At 46.3% G+C, this 25915-nt stretch overlaps 1 protein-coding gene across 2 annotated transcripts in view; it reads left to right on the top strand.

The window, feature by feature from the left end:
- The window catches only part of GNA14 (G protein subunit alpha 14), a 202360-nt gene extending 177281 nt beyond the window's left edge, over positions 1-25079 (top strand). The window contains exons 3-7 of one of the 2 annotated variants that reach the window (XM_019463552.2): positions 14024-14178; positions 16940-17068; positions 19174-19303; positions 22900-23053; positions 24032-25079. In XM_019463552.2, the coding sequence (XP_019319097.2) occupies positions 14024-14178; positions 16940-17068; positions 19174-19303; positions 22900-23053; positions 24032-24222 (759 nt within the window). In that variant the 3' untranslated portion in view covers positions 24223-25079. Of the gene's footprint in view, positions 1-14023; positions 14179-16939; positions 17069-19173; positions 19304-22899; positions 23054-23161; positions 23933-24031 lie in introns of those variants that run through there. The other variant, XM_053907822.1, reaches the window with a different exon arrangement.
- Positions 25080-25915: the final 836 nt, after the last annotated feature.

The following is a 25915-nucleotide window of genomic DNA, read 5'->3' as shown; positions in this document are numbered from 1 at the left end:
GAAACCAATGTGGAAGTTCCTCAAAAATCAAAGTAGAATTACTATATGATCCAGTAATTCCGCTACTGGGTGTTTCTCCAAAGAATATGAAAACACTAATTCGAAAAGATCCATGCGCCCTTACATCTATTGCAGCATTATTTACAATAGCCAAATTACGGAATCAACCCAAGTGTCCGATAGACGAATGGATAAAGATGTGGTACATATGCCATGGAATATTATTCAGCCACTAAAAAGAGGGAAATCTTAACATTTGCAACAACATGGATGGAGCTAGAGAGTATAATTCTATGTGAAATAAGTCAGAGGAAAACAAATACCACATGATTTCACTCGTGGAATTTAAGAAACAAAACAAGCAAAGGAAAAAACAGAGACAAACCAAGAAACAGACTCTTAATTATGGAGAACAAACTGATAGTTACTAGAGGAGAGGTTGGCAGGGTGAGGGGTGAAATAGGTGACAAGTAGTACACTTGTCATGATGAGCACCGAGTAACATATAGAATTGTTGAATCGCTATATTGTACACCTGAAAAAAAATATAACAATGTATGTTGACTGTACTGGAATTAAAATTTAAAAACTTGATAAAAAAATTCCCCGTAAGATGATCTATTTTGCCATTTAGGTCTAAGAAATTTTGCTTTCTATATTTTGAGCCTATGTTACTAACTGCATAGAACTTTAAAACTGTTATGTCTTTCTGAATCTTTGTCCTTTAAAATATTCCTATCTCAAGTTATGCCTTTAAGCTTAAAGTCTTTTGTGGTTTTTTTTTTTTTTTTTTTTTTAGCTTTGTGGAGGTATTATTGACAAACCTTATAGTGTACTTTGATTGTAATAGGGAGGCTTCAGCTTCCTTCAAGTTAGTGTTTGTGTGGTATATCTTTTTCCATTTTTCTACTTGTCCCCCTTTCTGGGAGTTAGCTTCTTATGTTTGGTTATTTCTGTGGTGTGCTGGATGCATGTGAAGAAATAATTTGAGGGTAAGGAAGATACTGTCTTCTAAACTCCAAAATGGAATTTCTTTTTCTTCTCCCAGGTGCCTGAGGATATTCAATTGTGAGATTGTGGTGATTCCATGCTGAGTTGCAGCCCCCTCAGGGCTACCGTTTGGGATCCAAACCCAGAACGAGAGGGCTTTCAAGGGCCTTTGGCCCCTGCTAACCTTTGAATTTCAATCCCTGTCACCCTAGTCCTATGATCTTGAAAAAGGAGCTGCTCCAGCTTCCAGAATAAGCAGAAACCCCAAGGAGAAAGGCTTCCCAAGTGCTGGTTCAACTTTTTAGATGCCATTCTTCCTGATATTCCGACCAGTAATTATTTACTATTTCATTAGTTTTATGATACTTTCAAGTGTATTTTTTGAAAATACTTTGTTCATCATTTCTACCTGTCCTTAGTGGAAGAATTGATTGAAATTTCCTAGTTGTTCTATACCAAAAGCAGAAGTTTCTTATTTATTTCCTATAGCAAAAATTCTGTCTCTAGTATAGTTGACTGGTATTTTTCTTTATTTTTTTAAATGTTTATTTACTTATTTGAGAGAGAGCGTGAGCAGAGGAGGGGCAGAGGGAGAATCCCAAGCAGGCTCCACCTGGGGCTCGACATGGGTTTTGATCCCACGACCCTGGGATCATGACCTGAGCTGAAATCAAGAGACTCTTGACTGAGCTGCCCAGGTACGCCTAGCATTTTCTTTATAATGTAACATTTGAGATGCGTTAAAAGCTGATCGTAATGGAGCACTGAAATTTTACTTCATAATTTATGTTTAATAGGATACAGAAGCGCAATTCTGGATTTTGATGTAGCTGCCAAAACAAGTAGGGGTTATTGTACAAAAGTCAGCAATACTATGTTACAGGGAACTTAACTTTTTAATCCTATATTTTATTTCAGTCTTGTTTTCAAAAAGTTTGCAAAGCTCATAGGTACTACATGTGACAGTAGACACTTGAAATATTATTAAATTAGATTTTTATCATATAGAATATATTAATATAAATTTTGAATGAAAATGCTTGAATATCTGACAAAAGAACTCTTGGCTTCCAGAATACCCTCCCCTCATTAGTAATAAAGTCAATCTTGGAGAGAAAGCTCTGGGCCCCGCAGTCCTGGGAGGTTAATGGTGTAAGAAGCTCTCCCATTGAGGATCTGGCAGAGAACAGGGTTGCCTGCTGGGCTCTGAATTCCAGCCGGAGGGGCTTGCTGGGCTCCACGGGGACTGTCATCTGGGCAGCCGTGGATCCATGCGTGAAAGTAGCAAGGCGCCACTTCATGAAGAGCTCCTTTCATGGTTACCCTGGGAATTTCCGAGTGAAACGCACATGTAGGACATCTGTTTTCTGTGTTCCTCCTTCAGAGCAGTAAAAATGGTGATTTTGTTTGAGAAAGAACTAGAGGAAATGCCAGATATGAGCTCAGTGTTTAAGAAACTGGTCGTGTTTCTTGATCTGCTGAATAGCCCCCATAATGTTTACTCTTTTGAGATTTTTTTGTTGTTGTTAATGAAACAAATGTGTTAGGCGATTTCAATTCAGTATGCTGCTCTAACCTAGGACTCTCCTGAGAACTACAGACCCATTTTTTTCACCCACTTCCTGGACATCTCCACTCAGATGTCAGCCGCCTCAGACTCAGCATCTCCTCTATGCGAGTCTGTTAACATTTCTCGAAACCTGATTCCCTTCTGACCTTTATTCCCCTCTTTGCATGAGGTAAAGTCAGTATTTTTATTATTGAAGTATACTTGTCACACATTAGTTTCGGGTGTAAACTTAGCGAGTTGACAAGTCTGTACCTTATACTATACTCACTACAAGTGTGGCCACTGTTTGTCCCCGTACAACTCTATGGCAGTATCCTTGACTGCATTCCCTGTGCTGTGTCTTTCATTCCCATGACTTACTCCTTCCATAACTGAAAGCCTGTATCTCTCATTCCCCTTCCCCTGTTTTGCTCATCCCCCCCCCCTCCCCTCTGGCAACCTTCAGTTTGTTCCCTGTATGTGAGTCTGTTTCTGCTTTTTGTTTGTTTAGATTCCACATATAAGTGAAATCATACAGTATTTATCTTTCTCTGTCTGACCCGTTTCACTCAGCATGATACCCTCTAGGTCCATCCATACTATTGCAAATGGCAAGATCTCGTCCTTTGTGTGACTGAGTAATGCTCCATTGTATACATATTTCACATCTTCTTTATCCATCCATCCATCGATGGACCCTTGGGTTGCTTCAATATCTTGGCTATTATAAATAACACTACAGTTAACATAGGAGCGCATTTATCTTTTTGAATTAGTGTTTTTGTTTTCTTTGGGTAATTACCCACTAGTGGAATTACTAGATCATATGGTATTTCTATTTTCAATTTTTTTTGACGAATCTCCATACTGTTTTTATAGTGGCTGCACCGATTTACATTCCTGCTAACAGGGCACAAGGGCCCTCTTTTCCCCCACATCCTCAACAACACTTGTTCTTGGTCTTTTGACTCTAGCCGTCTGACAGGTATAAAGTGGTACCTCATTGTGGCTTGATTTGCTTTTTCCTGATGAGTAGTGATGTTGAGCACCTTTTCACGTGTCTGTTGGCAATTTGTATATTTTCTTTGAAGAAAAACATCTATTCAGGTCTTCTGCCTGTTTTTTAGTCAGATACTTGGTTTTTTTTGGTGTTGAGTTGTGTAAGTTCTTTATATATTTTGGATATTAACCTCCTATTGGATATATCATTTGCAAATATCTTCTCCCATTTAGCAGGTTGCCCTTTTGTTTTATTGATGGTTTCCTCCCTTGCACAGAAGCTTTTTATTTTAGTATAGTCCCAATAGTTTAATTTGACTTTTGTTTCCCTTGCCTGAAGAGACATGTCTACAAAAATGTTGCTAAGGCCAATGTCAAAGAGATTACTGCCTATGATTTCTTCTATGATTTTCATGGTTTCAGGTCTCACATGAGGTCTTTAATCCATTTTGAGTTTATTTTTGTGCATGGTGTTAGAAAGGGGTCCAGTTTTATTCTTTTGCATGTAGCTGTCCAATTTTCCCAGTACCATGTATTGAAGAGACTGTCTTCTCCCATGGCATATTCTTGCCTTTTTTGTCATAGATTGTCATAGATTGTCATTAATTGACCCTATACACATGGGTTTATTTTGGGGCTCTCTATTCTCTTGCATTGATCTATGTGTTTATTTTTGTGTCAATACCTTATATACTGCTTGGATTGCCACAGCTTTTTAGGACATCTCAAAATTTGGGATTGTGATACCTCCAGCTTTGTTCTTCTTTCTCAAGATTGCTTTGGTTGTTTGGGGTCTTTTATGATTCAGTAAAGATCTTAAGATTATTCTAATTTTGTGGGAAAAAATGCTGTTGGTATTTTAACAGGAATTGCATTAAATGTATAGATTGCTTTGGGTAGTATAGACATTTTAAAAATACTCTTTTAATCCATGATCATGGAATATCCTCTTCTTTGTATCATCTATTTCTTTCATCACTGTTTTATAGTTTTCAGAATACAGGTCTTTCACAACCGTGGTTAAGTTTATTTCCTGGTATTTTATTCTTTTTGGCACAATTGTCAATGGAATTGTTTTCTCAGTTTCTCCTTATGCTACTTTGTTATTAGTATGTAGAAACACAACGAATTTCTGTGTATTAACTTTGTATCTTGCAACTTTACTGAATTTATTTATTCTAATAGTTCTTTGGTGGAGCTTCTAGGGTTGCTTATATGTAGTATCATGTCCTCTGCAAATAGTGATAGTTTTGCTTTCTTACCAATTTGGATACCTTTTCTTTTTCTTGTCTGATTGCTATGGCTAGGACTTCCAGTAGTATGTTCAATAAAAGTGGTAAGTGGACATCCTTGTCTTGTTCCTAATCTTAGAGAAACAGGTCTGTTTTTCACCACTGAGTATCAGGTTAGCTGTGGGTTTTTCATATGTGGTCTTTATTATATTGAGGTTTGTTCCCTGTGAACTTTGTTGAAAATATTTATCATGAACAGGTGTTGACTTCTGTCAGATGCCTTTTCTACCTCTATTGGGGTGATATGATGATTTTTATCCTTTGTTTTGTTAATGGGATGTATTAGTTGATTGATTTTTGAATATTGAAACATCTTGCATCTCCAAAATAAATCCCACTTGATTTTTGGTGAGTGATCCTTTTAATGTATTGTTGAATGTGACTTGCTAATATTTTGCTGAGGATTATTGGAACTACATTCATCAAGAATATTGTCCTGTAGGTTTCCTTTTTTGTTGTATCTTTGGTTTTGTTATCAGGGTAATCCTGGACTCATAGAATATATTTGGAAACTTTCCTTCCTCTTCTATGTTTTGGAATAGTTAGAGAATAGGTATTAACTTTTCTTTAAGTGTTTGGTAGAATTATCCATGAGTCCCTTTGATCCTGAACTTTTGTTTGTTGGGAGTTTTTTGAGTTACTAGTAATGATCTGTTGAGATTTTCTGTTTCTTCCTGATTCAGTTTTGGAAGACTGCCTGTTTTGAGGAATTTATCTATTTCTCCTGTAGTGTCCAATTTCTTGGCATATAATTTGTCCTAGGATTCTCTTATAATCCTTGGTGTTTCTACAGTGTTGGTTGTTACTGCTCCTCTTTCATTTATAATTTTATTTATTTGTGTTCTCTCTCTTTTTTTCTTGCATCTGGCTAAAGGGTTATCAATTTGTTTATCTTTCCAAAAAACTAGCTCTTGGTTTCATTGATCTTTTCTGTTTGTTTGTTTTAGTCTCTATTTCATTCATTTTTGCTTTAATCTTTATTATTTTCTTCTACCAAACTTGGGTTTTGTTTAATTTTCGATTTCCTTTAGGTGTAAGGTTAGATGGCTTATTTGAGCTTTTGCTTGTTTCCTGAAGAAGGTCTGTATTCCTGCATATTGCCCTTTTAGAATTAGTTTCACTGTTTAGCAGAGATTTTGGACTGTTATGTTTTCATTGTCTCAATGTAATTTTTAATTTCCTCTTTGATTTCTTTATCGACACGTTGGTTATTTAGTGGCACGTTGTTTAGTCTTCATGTGTTTTGTCGCTTTTCTCCCCCAGTTTTTTTCTCGTGATTTCTAATCTCATACTGTCGTGGTTGGAAAACATGCACGATATGAGTTCACTCTTCTTAAATTTAATGAGGCTTGTTTTGTGGCCTAACATGCGACCTCTTCTGGAGAATGTTTAATGTTCGCTTGAAAAGAATGTGTTGTTTGGGGATGGAATGTTTTGTGTATATCTGTTATGTCCATCTGGTCTAATGTGTCATTGAAAGAAACTGTTTCCTTATTGATTTTTCTACCTGGATGATCTATCCCTGGATGTAAGTAAAGGTGTTAAAGGCTCTTGTTATTATTGTATTACTGTCATATTTTTCCTTTGTTTTATGTATTTAGACACTCTAGTATTGGGTGCCTAGATACATACAATTGTTTTATCCTCTTGTTGGATTGACCTTTTTATCATTATGTAGTACCCTTCTTTGTCTTTTATTACAGTGTTTGTTTTAAACTCTATTTTGTCTCATATAGATATTGGTACCTCAGTTTTCTTTCTTTCTTTTTTTTTTTTTTACCTCTTCTCTTTGCACAGAATACCTTTTTCTATCCTTTAATTGTCAGTCTGTATGTGTCTTTGGGTCTGGAGTGAATCTCTTGTAGGAAAAATATAGGTAGGTCTCATTTGGTTTGTTTTTTATTTTTAATCCATTTCACCCTGCTGTGTCTTTTGGTTGAAGCATTTACACCATTTACATTTAAAGTAACTATTGATAGGTATGTACCTGTTGACATTTTCTTAACTTTTCCAGTTGATTTTGTAGTTCTCTGTGCTTTTCTTCTGTTCTTGCTCTCTTACCTTGTGACTGATAACTTTCTGCAGTGTTAAGCTTGAATTTCTTGCTCTTTATTTTTCATCAACTAGAAGTTTTGGGTTTGTGGTTACCATGAGGTTCATGTAGAACATCCTAAGTATATAGCAGTCTCTATTGAGCTGATGGTCATTTGAATTTGAACACATTGTCAAAGGCCTTTTTTACTTCCTCCTCCATGTGTTATGTATATGTTGTCATATTTTACATCTTTTTATTCATAGTTTTCTTCTAATTATGTCCTTGAAGTCCCTTTAACATTCTTGTAAGGCTGGAGTGGTGGTGATGAATTTCTTTATCTCTTGGGATTTTTTTTTCTTTTTCTCTCATTTAATTCTAAATGATAATCTTGCAGGTAGAGTATCTTGACTGTAGGCTTTTCCTTTCACTTCTTTGAATATACGATGCCACTTCCTTCTGGCCTGCAAAATTTCTGCTGAAAAAAATCAGCTAATAGTTTTATGGGGTTTCCCTCGTACATAACTTTTTGCTTCTCTCTTGAAGCTTTTAAAATCCTCTCTTTATCTTTAACCTTTGGCATTTAAATTCTGATGCGTTGTGGACCTCCTTGGATTCATCTGGTTGGAAACTGTCTGTGCCTCCTGAATCCGGATGTCTATTTCCTTCTGCAGTCTAAGGAAGTTATCTGTTCTTTCTTCAAATATGGTTGGGTGTTTTTTGGTTTGGTTTTGTTTTGTCTTATTTTGTTTTTGCCCCTTGCTCTCTCGTTTCTCCTTCTCGGACCCCTGTAATGCAAATGTTTCTTGGCCTGATGTTTTCTCAGTGGTCCTTTAACCTGTCTTCATTTTGAAATTCTTTTCTTTTGTGCTCTGCAGCTTAGGTGCTTCCCCTTCCCCTGTCTCCTGATTGCTGAGCCGTTCTTCTGCATCTGCTCATCTGTGGTTGATTTCCTCTAGTGTGTTTTTTATTTCAGTTACCGTGTTCTTCAGTGCTGATTGGATCTTCTTTATATGTTCTATCCCTTTGTCGAAGCTCTCACTGAGATCCTCCACTCTTCTCTCCAGTCCAATGAGCATCGTTATGATCGTTAGTTTAAGTTCGTCGCCAGGCATGTTGCATATCTCTGCTTCATTTAGTTCCTTTTCTGTGCGTTTGTCTTGTTCTTTCATTTGGCGCATTTTCCTCTGCCTCCCCATTTTGATTGATTTGCTGTGTGTGTTTCCATGCATTAGGTACGACAGCTACTTCTAAACCTGGAGGAATGTGTGTGGTCATCCCTTACGTAGACTGTGTGTGCCTTGTGACTTGGGCTGGCTGGCCGGAGCGGTGTCTGGTATGGGGTTGGGGTCCTGGGGCATGCTGTGCTGGGGCTGCACTGGTGGGCTGACCAGAGCTGAAGTGGGCACGGGCCAGGGCAATCTCGGGGCTCTTGACACAGAGGGCGCCCCGGCAGGATAGCTGAAATGGGTGCAACCTGGGGCTGTCTGTGCAGATGGGTCCTGGTGAGCAGCCAGAGCCAGGGTGGGGTGTATGCTGGGGTCCCCAGGTGCTCCATGCAGGACAGCTGTAGCTGAAGCGGGCACGGGCTAGGGCGGTCCTGGTGCTCTCTGGGCAGAGGGTGCCATGAAGGGACGGCTGTAGCCGAACGGGTGGAAACCAGGTTGTCCTGGGTGCTCGGAGCAGCGGGTGTCGGGAGGGATGACCAAAGTTGAGGACAGCACTTGCTTGCGGTGTTCTGGGGCTCTGTGCAGGTGGCCAGAACGAAGGCAGGGTGTGGGTTACTCACAGGGTGCCCTGCTGGGGCGGCCGGAATGGAGGCAGGCATGGGCCGGGGTGTCCCAGGGTGCTTAGCACAGGGGCTGCATGGGTGCGGCTGTTGGAGCCAAAGGAGGAGTGAGCCAGGAGGTCCCAGGGTGCTCTAGGCCGGGGGTGCCCTAGCAGGCCACCTGGAGCTGAAGCGGGGCAGGTCTGGAGTGTCCCAGTGTGCCTGTGCCTGTGTCCCCTTGGTGCGGTGGCTGGGGCTGCTCTGGGGTGCACCGCGGTGCAGCTGCCTTGATGGGACAGCTGGGGCCGGTGTGGGCTCACTGAGGAGGCGGAGTGGCCCCGGCACCTGGATTCTGCTCCCGCGTGGGTGGCAAAGTGGAGGGCAGACGTAAACCGTGGTGTTCCCCGGTCCTTCCAACCTGGAGAGAGTCCCAGCAGCTCCCCTGCCATTTTGTGGAGGCTGGATCTTTTGTATACTAGCTGCTCTTTTAAACTGCAGCCCTTTGCCGTGCCCCCGGGGCAGATAAATCTGCTCAGGGCCCTTCAGGACTACCCCTCCCCACTGCACTTGGCCGCGTCGTCGGTGCTGGGGAGGGGGGCGTCCCCGCATTACTGTGTCTCTTTCTGTCTTGCTGTTCTCTGTGAGGTCTCTCTAGCTTCTGTGGTACAGAAGCTGTTCAGTCAGCCCTCAGTTTTGCTCTATAGATAGATGTGGATTTGGTGTGTCCCCCCAGGGGGGTGCCGCAGGGGAGCCGAGGGACTTCCTACCCTTGCCATTTTAGACCTTCAGCTCAAGGAGCCAGTCTTTTGAGAGACAGAGAGACAGAGAGAGAGCACAAGTAGGGGAGAGGGGCAGAGGAAGACAGAGAATCCCAAGCAGGCTCCACACTCAGCCCTGCGCCCAACACGGGGCCCAACCCCACAACCCCGGGATCACGTTGTCAGCGGTAATCAAGAGTCACGCGCTCCACGGACTGAGCCACCCAGGCGCCCCAAGGGGCCAGTCGTAGACAACATAAAAGTGTTCCCACGTTGCCTCAGGGGCCCTCTGCTCTTCGTGCGCCCTACTTAGAACGTGCTCATCAAAGTGCTCCTGCTGTGCTTGGAAGTGTTTCACCAGGCCATGGGAAAATATGTATAAAACCCCACTTTTTATAACACACAGACATCGTTAACAGTACAGCAGTCATTCATCCTTCGTTTTTTATTTTATTATTTTGAGAGAGATTGCGGGCATGCGCAAACGGGAGAGTGGCAGACAGAGATGGAGACAGAGAATCCCTAGCAGGCTCCACTGTCCGCACCGTGGGGCTTGAACCCATGACCCGTGAGATCATGACCAGAGCTGCAATCGAGATTCAGATGTTTAACCGACGGAGCCACCCAGGCACCTCAGAGTCATTCATATTTCAATAAAATGTATTTAAAAATGGGTCACCCACTTTCTCACTCCTCTCCACCCTTCACAATATTTTTTCCTGGAACGATCCACAGGGGTCCACAGGACCCACAGTGGGCGGTGGCTGGGCCACTCTCCCTCCCAGCCAAACTCATGTCCTCGTCAGGCCATTCTCGATCAGGCGACAAAATGATATCCGACCGTAGAACCTTTCCAGATAAATAGAGACCACGGAGGCAAGTAGCTGCGTGATGTGATCCTAGATGGGGCAGATAAAGGGCATTAAGAGGACAACTGACAGGGGCGCCTGGGTGGCTCAGTCGGTTGAGCATCCGACTTCGGCTCAGGGCACGATCTCGCGGTCCGTGAGTTCAAGCCCCGCGTCGGGCTCTGGGCTGATGGCTCAGAGCCTGGAGCCTGCTTCCGATTCTGTGTCTCTCTCTCTCTCTGTGCCTCCCCCGTTCATGCTCTGTCTCCCTCTGTCTCAAAAATAAATAAATGTTAAAAAAAAGAAATTAAAAAAAAAAAGAGGACAACTGACAGACTTTGGGGAAGGTCTGAAGATGAGATCACAATATTGTGTCAATGCTACGCTTCTTTCTTTTGGTCATTACACTGTGATTTTTATAGTCCAGGGTCCTCGTTTTTAGGAAATCACACCAAAGTCTTTAGCAATGAAGAGGCATTGGGTCTGCAACGTCCTCTCAAGTCTTCAGGTGGCAAGTCTATGTGCGTGTGTGTCCGGAAAGGGGATGGATGATAAGGCATGGCCATAAATCGTCGACATTGGGACAATCTTGAAAGGCACAGAGGAACTCTTCTATCATTTTCCCCATCTTACATTATTCCAAAGTAAGTTTAAAAAGCATGATCTCAACAGGTGGGAGCCTTAGCCAGGAGGAGAGCTCTAAACTTGGAATACGTCTGGGCTCCTTGAATTCACTGGGTTCCAAATCCAGTTCCCAATTGCTGGGTTCGTAAGGAGACTGAGGTCCCTTCTTCTTTCAAGCCCGGGTCCCTCCATAGTCCCCTCACTTGGCTGAACAGACACTAGATCTTGCTCTCCTGGCTGAGCTCCCCGGGTTACCTGAAAGCTCAGATTTGTCTTTCCACAGCCTCTGTACCCCCTTCCCTGCCCCCCCGCCCCGACTGGGTGCCCATGTAGAAGCCTACATTCCTCTGGGATATCTCACTGGGCTGCATTTTCTCTCTCTCTCTCTCCTGCCAGAGTCAAATACTGGACTTATCCATTGTGACACGGGCCGGTCAGAATAGAGTAGGTTGTGCTCCGGGAACAAACTGCCCCCACAGTTCAGCTTACTTATCACAGTGAAAGATGATTTCTCACTCATGCTATGCGTGCAGTGTGGGGGGGGAATCTCCACTCATTGAACTTGCTCAGGAAGCCCGGCTGATGGAGGCTCCATCTTGTCTCCCGACCATCACCGCAGTAGACGAAAGGGAGTGTGGCAAATTACTCAGTGGCTCTTTGAAGTTTCTTTCTAAAAGACACAAGTGTTGGGTCCACTTCTGCTTCACCCACCGTGAAGTACAATTCTCTGTGACATTTGTGAGGCGGGGAGGTGGGGATATTTGTAACATCCCGATGATTCTCACAGTGCTCTCTCTCAGGAGTTAAGCCGAGAGTCGTAGTTATATTTAGGGGGCGCCTGGCTGGCTCAGTCAGTGGAGCATCCAACTGGACCTCGGGGTCGCGAGTTTGAGTGCCACGCTGGGTGCGGGGATGACCGCTTTACAAGTTAAAATAGTCCTATTTAGGAGAGCCGCCTAAGAGGCAGGCATCCCTGAAGCAACGATTCCGCCCGCCTGCCACCAGGGGCAGAGTGAGAGCGACAGACTGGCCAGAAATCACCAGAGCATTTCCTACTCTGAGACACTTTCTCGTCTCCGCGCTCCTCTGTGCTCTCGCTGTGACTGACACGGGCTTCTGTCATACTGTCCTCAAGTTCTTTTGCTGTTATTTTCTCGTGATGTTCTGTTAGGTAGATTTTTGTTTACGTGCCCCAAATGTTGGCTAGATGCCCGCATCACTAGAACACCTGTTATTTGCCAGGCACTGCACTAGGTTCTGGGATATAAGGACAGGGAAGACATTGGCTCTGCCCTCGTGGCGTTTCCTGGCCGGTTACGAAGACGGGGAAGAAAGCAGACGCTTTACGTAGAGCCATGCCCCAGGTGGGAAGAGATCACCTGATGGTACGTGGGAGGAGGACGGTGGCGGGAGGCAGGGAGGAAGGAGAAGACAACCCTTTGGCTCCCTACAGACTCTGTCCATGTTCTCCATTCTTCGTTCTCTCTGGCTTCGAGTAAGGCAGGTGATGTCCAATGTGCTTGTGGGCGGATTGGAAGTCATGGTTTAAAGGCTATCAGTGTGCCCTCTTTTTGCAAACAGATATTTATTAGGCGTCCACCACAATGATAAGGCTAATTTTGCTCACATTTGGCTGGTACTTACTAGCTTATAAATCAGACTCCTTGAAACATCACTGGCTGCTTTCACAAATGAGGATGCCGAGATCGGTAACCACTGGAGTCTTTAAAAGTCCCAGCTGCACTAGTCGAACTCGAGCTCCTTATTCCCAGCCCGGGCACTTCCCACTGATCCATTCTGCTTACACCTGTTTGAGATTCTACACCTGGGGTCTTCTACCTGCCAAGGACCCCACGGTCCAGGGAAAGAGTTTATATCCACCCTCGGTGGGTGGGGTGCAGAGCCATGCTGATGTCATCCCAGCCCTCGGTTTTGCCCTGAGCCGAGGGAATCTGTAAGATCTCCCTTTTCTCCAGCTTCCTGTCGGGCTGTTAATGAGGATGAATTATGCAAGACAGGAGCAACTTTTCAGGGAGTACCGTAGAGACTCCAGGAGATCACAGCTGCTAAGCGGATGCTTTGCTGACAGCTGCGGGTGGGTGGCCGGCCCTGCGTGATGTCATTGCCCTGAGATGTGGCAGGACGGCAGAGCGGAGGGAAGGTGGGGTTCCCGTCTCCTTCGGCAGGATTCCCTTGTCCGCTGCAATATGCGGCCAAGGGATGGGATGTTGGACCTCTGCGGCCAACACGCGGTCATGTTGAGGATGTATTTTCATTGGCTAAGGTTTGGTGAGAGGTGTGGCCCCGTGCTTGCCCTACATGGATTAAATGAGATAATGTGTGCGTACCTCTCGGCACATGCAAAGTGGGCAATACATGTTAACTGCTGTAATGGTAGTAATTACAGCCATGGCGATCTTAAGTACCGTAATAATGGAGCAGTGGTGTAGGAGCAAGAGTTATTTAATGACAGTAACGATAAATATCACGATATTACAGCAATCATTGGCATGGGGAGTTGCAATGAGAGTGGTTCTGCCATGGGAAAGGGTCGTATCAGTGATGCGTGACGATAAACAGCAGAATGGATGGGAACTCTCTGCACTTCCTCTGCTTTGCTCTGAACCTAAAACTGCTGTAAGAAATTAAGTCTAAGTTACTGAAGGAAAAAAAAAAAAAAAAAAGAAGGGAAAGAGGACAAAGACAGCAGACTGACATCGAATTGGCTATTCTCTGAAGACACGGCAGTCCCTTACTGCACGGAGTGGACCTCCTTCACCACCCCACCCTTGTACGCCAGGACAGTAAAAATGGTTCTTTTCAAATTGCCCTGAGATGCAGACGCCCGAGTAAAGTGAGGATCCCTCGCGCTCGGGTTTCTCTGTTCACAGTTGGGTATTGAACGCTGGTGAAACTGGCCCCTGGGTCCCGCTGGGACCGAAAGCCGCGGGTCTTGGTCTTTCCGTGGCTCTGCCCGGTTTCAGCAGCCACGTCGTCTGCACCGTAGCTGAGTGCCTGCCTGCGAGCGGCTCCCCTGGAGGGCCCCCGGCATCTAGTGAGATCTTCCCGGATCCACAGACCGGGGGAAATCTTGCCCCCATGTCACCAGCGGGGTGGCTTCCTTTGCCTTTGCCCGCCGAAAGCATCTCTCTCCTTCGCTTAGGAAAATGCCCAGCTCATCCGAGAAGTGGAAGTGGACAAGGTCTGTGCGCTCTCCAGGGACCAGGTGGAGGCCATCAAGCAGCTGTGGCAGGACCCGGGAATCCAGGAGTGTTACGACAGGAGGAGGGAGTATCAGCTCTCGGACTCTGCCAGATAGTGAGTACAGAGCCCGGCCTAGCCCCACGCGCATCGGGCACACGTGGCCACGCTTCGAGGAAGCTTCTCGCTGGGGAGGAACTAGCTGCCTATAAAACGTGGGCCCTCGTTGCAACACTACCTGCTTCCCGCTTGTCAGCGTCCTCTCTGACTTCTTGGTGCGTCTCGTACCACCCCCGAAAAACTCTGTCCTTGTCCACGTTCACCTTTCGTTGCTGTGTTCCAAGCCTCTTTTTCTTTTTTTTCTTAAAAAAATTGTTGTTAATGTTGACTTATTCTTGAGACAGAGCGAGAGAGCGCACATGCAAGCAAGTGGGGGAGGGGCAGAGCGCGAGCGAGGGAGACACAGAATCCGAAGCAGGTTCCAGGCTTTGAGCTGTCAGCGCAGAGCCGGCCGCGGGGCTCGAACTCACAAACCGGTGAGCTCGTGACCTGAGCCACAGTCGGTCGCTTCACTGACTGAGCCACCCAGCTGTCTCTTTTTTCAACAAGAAGCTCAATCCAATACGGGCTCCCTTTGAGGGGACTCATCTCATTTGGGGTGCTGGAATTTTCTGACTTAAATACGGACGACCGCTGCTTCTGGATTCTACTTTCCTCTTCTCCGTATCCCTCTACCTTCTGGTTTCCTGATCATTAGACAGCAGGTCCAACTGTCCTCAAATCTAAAATCAGAGTGAAACCAATTTGACCATAAATTTCATAGTAAGAAAAAATAATGATAAAAATCAGAGTGCAGACCAGCAGTGAAATAGGCCCACGCCCGTGGCTGATCTGGTGCTTCCCTCTAGTGGGCAAGACGGGTTCTGCAGGCCCCGTGCACGCAGGAAGCTCAGTCCCAGGGCCCTTTGCTTATTGACTCCCTGGGAAGGCCTGCACACTATATTTTTGATTCATAAAGCTCTAGTTCTAAATCATTAATCTCTAAGGAAAAACGAAACAGATGGTCCTGCACACAAACTTTCCCATGGAGATCACAGCATTTCATCGTCTTAAGAATTTCTTGAGGCCATGCCTCTCCGTCATCTAGGTCACTGGACAAAATAGATCTATCATATTCCTTCTTGAAGAGGTGATGATTCCGGCTTCTGCATCTCAGCTCTTTCCCCTTTGCCCCATGTCATCTTCCGTCATCTGAGGGCCCCAGAATTCTTTGCCCTTCCCCGCAGGTGCATCCCCTTCCCTTCCGGTGTTGCCCTTGCCCTCTGAGCTGGTGCGGGGAGGTGGTTCACCCGCATCGTCTGGACAAGGCAGTGGTCAGGAAAGGAAACCTGAAATCTCGAAGCCCTTTGATGCGTGTGCCTGGCCGAGTGTTCAATGCCATTAACCCAGGTTTGCACAACCACCCTAAGCACAGGAACATTTAGCTGCAACAGAGCAGTCAGGTAGGAAAAGGAAATAAAAGAAGCCCAGAGAAGGTGTTGGGTCAGCTCAGAAAAGATCCAGAAGGAAGGAAGGCGGCGTCCCAAGGAAGAGGACAGACTGCCATTGGCAGCTGTAGAGTGAGAGACAACCTCAAGTCAGTGAAGCCATCTCCGGTCCTTCCCTGAGACCGCCTAGTGTCATCGGCTTCTGTGAAGGTCCTGGGGAGTGGCCGGGGCTCTTGATGTAGATCCATTCGGAGGAGACCCGGTGGAGCCCTGAACACTGGAGCTCACGCGCTGGCAGGAGTGTAGGGAACAGCCAGGTGGACAGGGCTGCAAACAGAGTGGCCCTCAGAAACCCGGTGTTGCCCCGCCTTTGGACTTGGCAATATTCAAGGCGCTTGTGCAGCGTCCTTGGTCCGGGTCCGTAGTTGTCATCCGCTTATTGGGCCAGGCGTTCCCTCGACAGGACTTCAGTGTGTGCCTGCTGTGGGCCAGGCACCGGGGTAAGAGCTGCAGGTACAGCCAGTGCTCTCTGTCCTCAAGCGACGTACGGTCTGACGGAGTGTGGTTTGCTTCCTTGGAGTGAGGGCTGCACGGTGAATAGGGTTGGCCTGTTCCCCCCCGGGCTCCCCTTCATGCCGCTTGCTGGGCACCGCTATCCTAGCCCGGGTCTGTCTGCGCAGGGAGAAGACAGGGCCAAACCTTACTTTGCGGGAGCCTCCGAGTCACCACCTCCATCGTTAGCCAGGGCCTGGTTACGGTCATTTTTCTCGAAAACGCCTTTTAGAAAGGACTTAGAGCTTAAAAAAAAGTGTCTTCTCATTTGACCACAGAAAGAGTGATTTGTTTTCGGCTTAGGAATTTAATGTACAGCCAGAAATCATCTGAGACCGGTTTTGGCTTCTTGTGGATGTTCAGTTTCCCAATAAACAGTAAACTTTTTCTTGTGAAGGAACTTTGAGATGGCCTGTTATACCTTTATATTCTCATAGAAACTCTAATTCATCGAGCAACGCCCTTGAGAACAGCGTCTACATTCTACACTGTTTGTGGAGGGGGGTGAGTGTGGGATGGGGGAGGGTCAGCGAGCCCATCCCAACAGCCTTTCCTTCCGACCCGCCGGCTCCCTCACTGGCCAGCGAGAGAGAGAGAGCTTGGAGCCCAGAGGAAGAGATGGCCTGATTTACAGGTTTCCCAGGGGCTCATGGGAGCTTCTGGTCCACATTCCCTCCCAAACGGTCACAGTTGGGGTGGGGGTACCTGGTCAGCATCAGGTCTCAAGAAATCTTGGCTGGAATCCTTGAGCCTGTGGGGGGGGGGGGTGGTGCAGTGAGTTAGGCTGACTTCCCCGATGTCTGACACAAGTCTTGGTGCCTTGCTGTCTGCTCTCACAGTTACCTGACCGACATTGACCGGATCGCAATGCCGTCCTTCGTGCCAACCCAGCAGGACGTGCTTCGTGTTCGCGTGCCCACAACCGGCATCATCGAGTATCCGTTTGACTTGGAGAACATCATCTTTCGGTAAGACTGTCTCCCTGATGTGGTCCATTAAGAATCTGTCCGGTCTTGGAAGTCCCCAAATTAAGTCCTTTATTCCTAAGAGCGGTTATAGCTCCTAGAGCCGTATGACCCTGTCCGTCACGAGGTGTTTAGAATTGTGATAGGTCTCCGGTCCTAGAATGGAGAGGAGCTCCCCTTCCTGTTCCCCGTAGAACATAAAAGTCTCCTTACCTAAGTCTGGAGTGATTCCTGTGTGTAAAACACACGCACACATAGATGTATACTTCTGTAACCACAAATTGAAAACACTGATGTCGTTTCCCTAAATTTGACTATTTCTCTTCCCTTATATTTCCTTCTCTAACATCTATTTAAAAAAAAAAAAAACAAAGAGCCAACACAAAAGTGTGTATTAAAAATTACTACTGGGCACCTGGGTGGCTCAGTCGGTTAAGCATCCGACTTCGGCTCAGGTCACGATCTCGTGGTTTGTGAGTTCAAGCCCCGCGTTGGACTCTGTGCTGACGGCTCAGAGCCTGGAGCTCAGATTCTGTGTCTCCCTCTCTCTCTGACCCTCCCCTACTCATGCTCTCTCTCTCTCTCAAAAATAAATAAATGTTAAAAAAATTAAAAATTACACAATAAACTATTTACAGCTGTGTAAAAATGTATGAATTCCCACATATAAATATAAGAAGTACTTTTAGGATGACTTAAGTGGACCTTCATTGCATCTAATTATGGCAACAAATTAGTAATATGGTACATATGCCCAGCATTGCAAATTTCAAAGCAATTCTATATCCCTTGGTTCCCATGTTCCTCCTTAGGGCTAATTACATTATGCTTTTCCAGTGGAGATGGACAGGTCCCACCCTGCCACACCCAGGCCGTCTGTAAACCCTGTTCCATCTCAAGGCTTTAGAGCATTGTTGCTCTGGTCGAGCCCCTTGAAAATCTCCATCTGGGGGTGCCCGGGTGACTCAGTCGGTTGAGCGTCCGACTTTGGCTCTGGTCATGATCTCACGGTTTGTGAGTTCGAGCCCCACGTCGGGCTGTGTGCTGGCAGCTCAGAGCCCGGAGCCTGCTTCGGATTCTGTGTCTCCCTCTCTCTCTCCCCCGACCTACTTTTGCTCTTGTTGTTACCCCCCCCCTCAAAAAAAATAATAATAATAAACTTAAAAATCTGTATCTGAATGCCATGAATTTATGAACACAACTATTTCAGAATCAGTGCTGTTTGCTACTTGGAAAACTGGTATCTGGTCCACAGATACCACCATCTTTGGCCCACATGGTGTTTTTAAACAACTTTTGAAACTTGGTCCATTTTGCTTAAAACACTTGATAACTGGTTTCTCTGAAAGGTTGAGGGTCCGGTCATGGGGTGTGTTTCTATCCAGCTGCATGGCAGTCGACCCTGCAGACAGGGCCCCTAGCATTCTCGAGTTGCCTGTTGTCATGCTTTGGAGAGACCCACCTGACTCGTTTCCGGAAACTGCCCGACTCCTGGAGCGTTTCAGCTCCGGGGCCATCTTGGGGCTATGACTCTGAAGTCTTTCCCCAAGACACAGAGGAAGGCCTTGGGTTTCCACATAGGACGGAGGAAACTTGTAGGTCTTTATAGGGCAGAAGGGGTGGCATCCACCTAAGGCAGAGAGGATTTCTGGAGAAATCTGAGGAGTGGTGAAAAACAGGCGGGGGTGAGGGCCCGAATCCGGCTGAGTGGACCTGGAAGACCGCCCACCTTTCTGCCCCTTGTGTGTCTGGTGTCCTGACACTCGGCCGTGGTTCGAGCAACAGCTAAGTAGATGCTTGTGCTTCCTGCCTGGACTGTTGCAGCAGCTTCCAAACCAGCGTCCCCGAGCAGGCTCCCCCCGAGTGACCTCTACGTCTGTCTTCAGTAACTCTGCTTGCATCCTGTGCCTCCTTTGCTCTAGGAAGCATCTAGGGTTCCTCGCTGCCTCATGGAGCGGTGCTCACACATTCTAACCGTAAGGCCCCTTTTCACTCGAAAACAATTACTGAGGACCCTAACGCGTTTCCACAATATAAGGACTCCCGCCCTTTTTCCCCAGAGAGCCACGCATGCCAACCTTTGAATGATCTCTGTTTCTGTTGAACAGGATGGTGGACGTTGGTGGCCAGCGATCTGAGAGACGGAAATGGATTCATTGCTTTGAGAGCGTCACCTCCATTATTTTTTTGGTTGCTCTGAGTGAATACGACCAGGTCCTGGCCGAGTGTGACAACGAGGTACGCTGGGTGGGGAAGGGGACGGCTGTGGAAAACGGGGAACTCTTTCTGCAGTTTGCGAGAAGCCAGCGCTCTGGACTCCGTTCTTGAGGCTAAGCCGGCTCGGCTGGTCCAAGCGTGGTCTCTGGCTTAGCAGCACCGCCATCATCTGGGCGCTTGTTGGAAATGCATGCCTCGTCAGTCAACCCAAACTGAATAAGTACACGGGGAAGCGGGAGAATCACTGGCCTAGAAACCCGGTCCTCAAAGTTCGATACGCACTGCGATTCCCCGGGGATCATTGCGAAAAACCTGGCACCTGGGTCCAACTCAGGATTCTGGTTTAGTTGAGGTGGGTGTGGGCTGAGCCTGGGATCTAAGCTCCTGTGCTGCCGGGGGTAGAGTCCCTGCAGACTTTGGTTCTCAGCCGTGGCTGCATATTGGGACCCCTTGGGGAGTTTTAAAAAAGACCATCTTTTGGACCCCACAGGAGAGATTCGTATTTCCTGGGTCTGAGTTTGGAGGTATCTTTTCCAAGCCCTTTATGGGTACTAACATATAGCCAAAGTTGAGCAATGTTACTTCTTTCTTTTTTAAGACAATGCTTATTTTTGAGAGAGGAGAGCATGCACACGCAAGCAGGGGAGGGGCAGAGAGAGAGGGAGGCTAGAATCCGAAGCAGGCTCCAAGCTCTGAGCTGTCGGTGCAGAGCCTGACACGGGGCTCGAACCCACAAACCGTGAGATCATGACCTGAGCCGAAGTTGGATGCCTAACCGACTGAGCCATGCGGGTGCCCCAGAGCAATGCCATTTCCAATGAATATAATGAGAACAGGCTTCCCAACCTCCTTAGGTCCCTAACTGAGCTGGCATGGGGAGTGGTGCCAGATGCTTGGAGCTGTTCAGACCTACCCCGGTCAGGCATCCCGTGTCCCCTGCAAAGTTGCCATAGTCCTAGCTGGGTCAAACTCCATTAACTGTGTCTGCCCAGGAAGTGGGGAGAGCCATTCCTGTCACTTCGTTGCGAGGCGGGGGTGTGCTCTGCGGGACACCATTGTCCTCCCCTGGTCTTTTCCCCACCCTTGCACGACACATCCTGACCTCGTAGAAAAATGTCTCTTGCTTCTGGGTCGTGATCGTAAAGCAGTGAAGAACTCTGCCCAGGATTAGGCAATCACTGAACAAATGGGATCTTGTATTTCTTGAGAGCAGACCTTTCTCTGTGGAGCACAGTTACATTAGCTAATTAGTGGAGGATTAACCCACTTACTAGCGTCATTGTGCAGAGAAACACGGCAATCCTGGCTGCCCCCCAGCTCTTCCAAGGGAGACATTTTGTTAAAAAAGCAAAAAAGGCATCACGTTATCAATGTGAAAAATTAGCTCCCAATTTGTCTCGGGATTACTTAATGATGTTTCTCAGAAAACTCAAAAGCGTATTCAGGCGCACAAGGGACCAACGCCTCAGCCCTATATGTGTAGAAATTAGACATTTTCTTTTTTGCCGAAAGTCACAAGGTATCTGGAGAAAGATTAAGTGGCTGCCACTCAAACCTTCCTATTCCAGTTGTAATTATCTGTTGTGTCCCCTCCCGAGGCTGCGTAGGAATTGTTTCTTCATATACACTAGACCCTGGAACAACACAGGTTTGAACTGCATGGGTCCACTTATACGTGGGTTTTTTTCCCCGATAAATACAGTACACTAAGTGTATTTTCCTTACGATTTTCTCATTACTTTTCTCTAGCTTTGTTGTAAGAATATGGTATACGACACCCATAACATATAAAATACGTGTTAATCGATTGTTGGTGACACTTCTGGTCAACAGTAGGCTAGCAGTAGTTAAGTTTTGGGAGAAGTAAGAAGTTATATGCACATTTTCTTTTTTTTTTTTTTTTAAGCTTATTTATTTTGAGGGAGAGAGAGAGAGAGGGAGGGACCAAGCTGAGAAGGGCAGAGAGAGGGAGAGACAGAATCGAAGGCAGGCCCTGCGTTGTCCGTGTAGAGCCCAGTGTGACGCTCGATGTCACAAACCATGATATCATGACCTGAGATCAAGAGTTGGACGCCTAACCGACTGAGCCCCCTGGGTGCCTGTGTGTGCACATTCTCGACTCTTCCGGTAGGTCAGCGCCCCTGCCTCCTGCGCTATTCAAGAGCCGGCTGTGTTGTCTTTCCTTGGAGATCATTACTGAAAAGATAATAAATTTTTGTTAAGCTTTAAAAACAACTGAGGGACGGGGCACCTGGGTTGCTCAGTTGGTCGGGCTTCTAAGTCGGCTCAGGTCATTATCTTGCAGAGCGTGAGTTGGAGCCCCGCGTCGGGCTCAGGGCTGGTAGCTCAGAGTCTGGAGCCTGCTTTGGATTCTGTGGCTCCCTCTCTCTCAAAAATCAATAAAAACATTTTTAAAAATTAAAAAAAAAAATACTAACAACTGAGGGGTTATCTATCTGGTAATAAATGCCAGATCTTAATGCCCAAAAGGCTACCGAGCAAGAGAATGAGTCCCAGTGTACAGGACTTGTAGGCAAACAGATTTACAGCATGTTCCTCCGCAGCGGGCGGGCAAGGCTTCCATGGTTTTGTCTGAGCACTTCCCTCTGTCTAAAGGGAAGCTGCTGTTTCTTTACTCTTAGAGCAGGCGTGCCTGGCTGGCTCTGTCTGTTGAGTGTCTGACTTTGGCTCAGGATATGATCTTAGAGTTTGTGAGTTCGAGCCCCGCGTTGGGCTCTCTGCTGTCAGCCTGTCAGCAGAGAGTCTGCTTCGGGATCTTCTGTTCCCCTCTCTCCACCCCTCCCTGGCTTGCGCTCTCCCAAAAATAAAGATTAAAAAAAAAAACAAAAAACCTTCAGAACAGAGTACTATCTAGAACAAGTATTATCACCAGATGAGATTTGTATGTGCCCTGTCTCCTCTCCCTGAAGTAGGAACAATTGGTGTATTCTTGCCAATGTCAAATGTTAAGAGATGTTGACGGCGTTTCTACGTAATTTTGATCAGGTCCTACTACCACATGGGCTTGGGACATAATTTAAACTTGTGAACACCACTATGCTCATCCATCAAATGGGGACCGTGTGCCCCGAGTAGAGCTCCTCTGTATTGCCACCACGTGAAGTGTGTCAGCAGCGTGCGCTCCCCGCTCTGCCGGTGTCCACAGCGTTCCTCTGGGCGGGGGCTGGGCTCCAGGAGCTTCCCCCTCATGGTCTGGGAGCCCAACCCCAATGACACAGGGCTTCCGGGGTCTAAGTTACTCGCTTCCCCCACTCGGTAGTCCCAGTAATGACCCAGAAAACTTTTGTCAAATAGGATAGGAACTTTCTTCCAAGTTTCACAAAAGCCTTTCTGACGTGTGTTTATTTGCGGTGCCACAGAACGCATACCGAAGAGAGTGACTAAGAGAGCCGGCGGGGGTGGGGGTGTGGGGGGGAAATAGAGGCAGGAGACCTGGTATCCGGAGGGGCCCCAGGTGCTCACCAGCTTCAGCAAGGACAGTGATATGGAGCCGGTAGCTGGGTGAGGGGACAGATGGGCGGGACCAGACATTTCGGCACGTTGCTCCCAAAGTACCGTTTTTCTTATTAACCCTAAGCCCGTTGTTTCTCGCTTAGAACCGCATGGAGGAGAGCAAAGCCTTATTTAAAACCATTATTACCTACCCCTGGTTTCTGAACTCATCCGTGATTTTGTTCTTAAATAAGAAGGATCTTTTGGAAGAGAAAATCATGTACTCTCATCTAATTAGCTACTTCCCAGAATACACAGGTGAGTGTCCATCTTGTTGACTTCCCCGGGCATCATCCAGAGTCATTGGTCAGGCCCCTGGGCCCCCCCTGCCCCCCCATCTGCCTCTAACACCCTTTCTCACCGAAGCTCCAGGTGCATCACTGTGTTTTGCCTCAGCACCTCCACGCATGCCCACACCTTTTGTGAACTTCACCCTGTTCTCCAAGACCCAGCTCAGGCGCCTCCTCCGGGAAGTCCTTCTCACCCTCGCGGCACCCTCGTCTGCATAGGTGTGCCTCCCGCGTGCTCCCCTGGCAGCGGGGGCTCACTCTGTCGTCCCCTGGCCTCCGTCACTCTGTGTAGTGTTGTCCGTGTGGGCAGCTCCCGAGGCAGAGACTGTGCCCGCCCTGCCTTTCCGGTCTCTGTCCGAGTGCCCGGTACTTCTTCTGTGTATGTTAGTGTGGCAGCCCCCTTCCTAGGCACAGGGTAGACAACAGTTTTATATATGTGACCTACCCCTGGCTGCAAAGTTTATGTCTTGTTGCTAAGGATTTCTGGTACAGGAGGTCTCGAATATCGGGAAGTGTGATACTGATGTTTAGGGTTTTAGCGTCCTACGACCGAAAGGTCACAGCTGCAGTGGCCCTATCGGGTAGAGCCCTCACGCGTTAAAATGAGACTTGGGTGTCTAATCATGTTCCTGTGTCCTTCCTTCCCCTAGTCCTAGCCCACTTCTGTCTGCCTCTGTGGTCCAAATCCAAAAATTAAGTTGGCTATTTTTCAACAGATTGCTTTAAAGTACAATTTTTAGATGGCAGTGAACACTTTAAAAGACTCTTTTATGAGATATAATAAAATAGAACGAAAGTTAATGTCCCCAGGTCAACTATCCTCTAGAACTAAGACAACTGAAAGAAGGATCCCACGCAAGAGCAAGACTATATGGAGAATGATTTGGGGGAGGACCTGTTGGTCACGATCTTTCTTCTTTATCCCTGTAACTACACTCTTGACTAGGACCAAAGCAGGATGTCAAAGCTGCCAGAGACTTTATCCTGAAGCTTTACCAAGATCAGAATCCTGACAAAGAGAAAGTCATCTATTCTCACTTCACGTGCGCTACGGACACGGAGAATATCCGCTTTGTGTTCGCTGCCGTGAAAGACACGATTCTCCAGCTCAACCTGAGGGAGTTCAACCTGGTTTGAAAGCTGCTGCGCACTTCTCACCCATTCCGGAAGACAGGATTGGCAAGCTCCTCACATAGTTGCAAGTGCTTGTGACGTCACCCACCCCTGGCAGCACGGAGCCCGTCATGCAGGCCACGGGGCCAGGTGTCGGACCTTACCAGATATTTGAGTGTGGCACCCTTTTTCCAAGTCTTGATTCCCAAATTGTTTTTATATTTCTTTTCTTGAGTTTTGGCTCTAAGATTTTGTGTAAGTTTTGAATTTGATATTTTATAGAATTTTTAACAGCCACTGTGATTTATGTTTTTTTAAGTGTGTTTAATAGGCATTAACACATCATGTAACAGAGGCGTCTGTTAGTTTATAGATCATACCTTGAGACCTCTAGGATGAGTTTGGGTGATATTTTCAAAAAAGAAAATTAAGGGGTTTGAAGGTTTTTATTAAATCTTGTAATTTAGAGATTTTAGATTGTTTTTCTCTCTCCATGCTGAACTATGCATTTAACATGCCATCAAAGATTTTTTTGGTTTTGTTTTTTTTGTGTTAAATATTTTTAGGCCAAACTGATGACTATATTAATAGATCTAACTTAGTTTTGCCATAATTTGATCACCATGCAGCCAAAGTTGACATAAGTGGGCTCGAGATAGCATACATGCTGTACTGGTAAAAAATGTGTGTGTTTTATGTGTGTATATATATACACGACCAAGTCTTGTAAACTTACGAAATGACTAAAAGCCTAAACTGTTTAACCAGCGTAATGCAACCCCTGCCAAAGTTCTGATGGCCACCACAGTTTTGCTGTTTGAACCGTGTATGCTGTGCCTTTCTGAGGAGGCTAAGAATATACCATTCTGCCATTAGCATTGGATTACGTTGTGTTTCTTTGAGCTCGTCGTTGACGGATGGGTCAGCTCCTAAAAAGAAAAATGCTGTGACTTTAATAGTTTGTATGTAACTCAAACTTTCTACATGTCCTTCCAGGAGAGGAAAAGTAAATTTCCTTTTACTTTCTAGGTTCCTGGCTGAGATCCCCCCCCCCCCCCCTGTAAAACAAACAAGCAAAACAGATTAACAGGAAAAAGCCCAGGAGTTTAATAGTATGTATGCCTCCTGTACACATTAGAGGTCTCCAGAAGAACTGAACCACTTCCCAAACAGGCCAAGCTCTCACCTTGAGTACCTTCTTCAGCTAAAGACCTAAGAAAGATGTTGGAGGAGGAAGAACCTCTCATAGGTGGCCATCAGGCAAAGCACAGTGAACAAGAGTAAGGTTGTGATGACGTAGTCACTTTGTCTTTCTGGATACCCTCACAAACGGAGATTTCCCTTATACAAGAGTAGCTTTTACTAGATTTCCAGAGCTTTTGCCGTATCTCCTATTTCTTAAAAATAATCAGCTCTAAGTAATCCTTCTGCCAAAGAGGCACACTTTTGGGATGCCATAGTCTGCTCCCTTTTGGGGCTGCCTTTGAATCTGAGCTTCAGATTCGTTTCACAGTCCATAAGCTGAGTTGGTTAATTTTTTTTTTATGAGAGAAGGAGCCAATGCAATGGCCAGTCTTTATTGGAAAGAAGAAACTTCACAGCACCTTTGGAGTAACTTAATGCTTGTAATGGGTTCCACAGCCAGGGCATCGCCGGGCCTCGCCTTTGGCGAGCCAGAACCAGATGATGGCACTGTTGTCCTCTTCTCAGATGCAGC

Source organism: Panthera pardus, unplaced genomic scaffold (assembly GCF_024362965.1).
Source record: "Panthera pardus isolate Hobbes unplaced genomic scaffold, ASM2436296v1 HiC_scaffold_20, whole genome shotgun sequence".
In the NCBI taxonomy this organism is placed as follows: domain Eukaryota; kingdom Metazoa; phylum Chordata; class Mammalia; order Carnivora; family Felidae; genus Panthera; species Panthera pardus.
The sequence above is the reverse complement of the archived record's forward strand: the minus strand, read 5'-3'. Positions and strand labels throughout refer to the sequence as shown.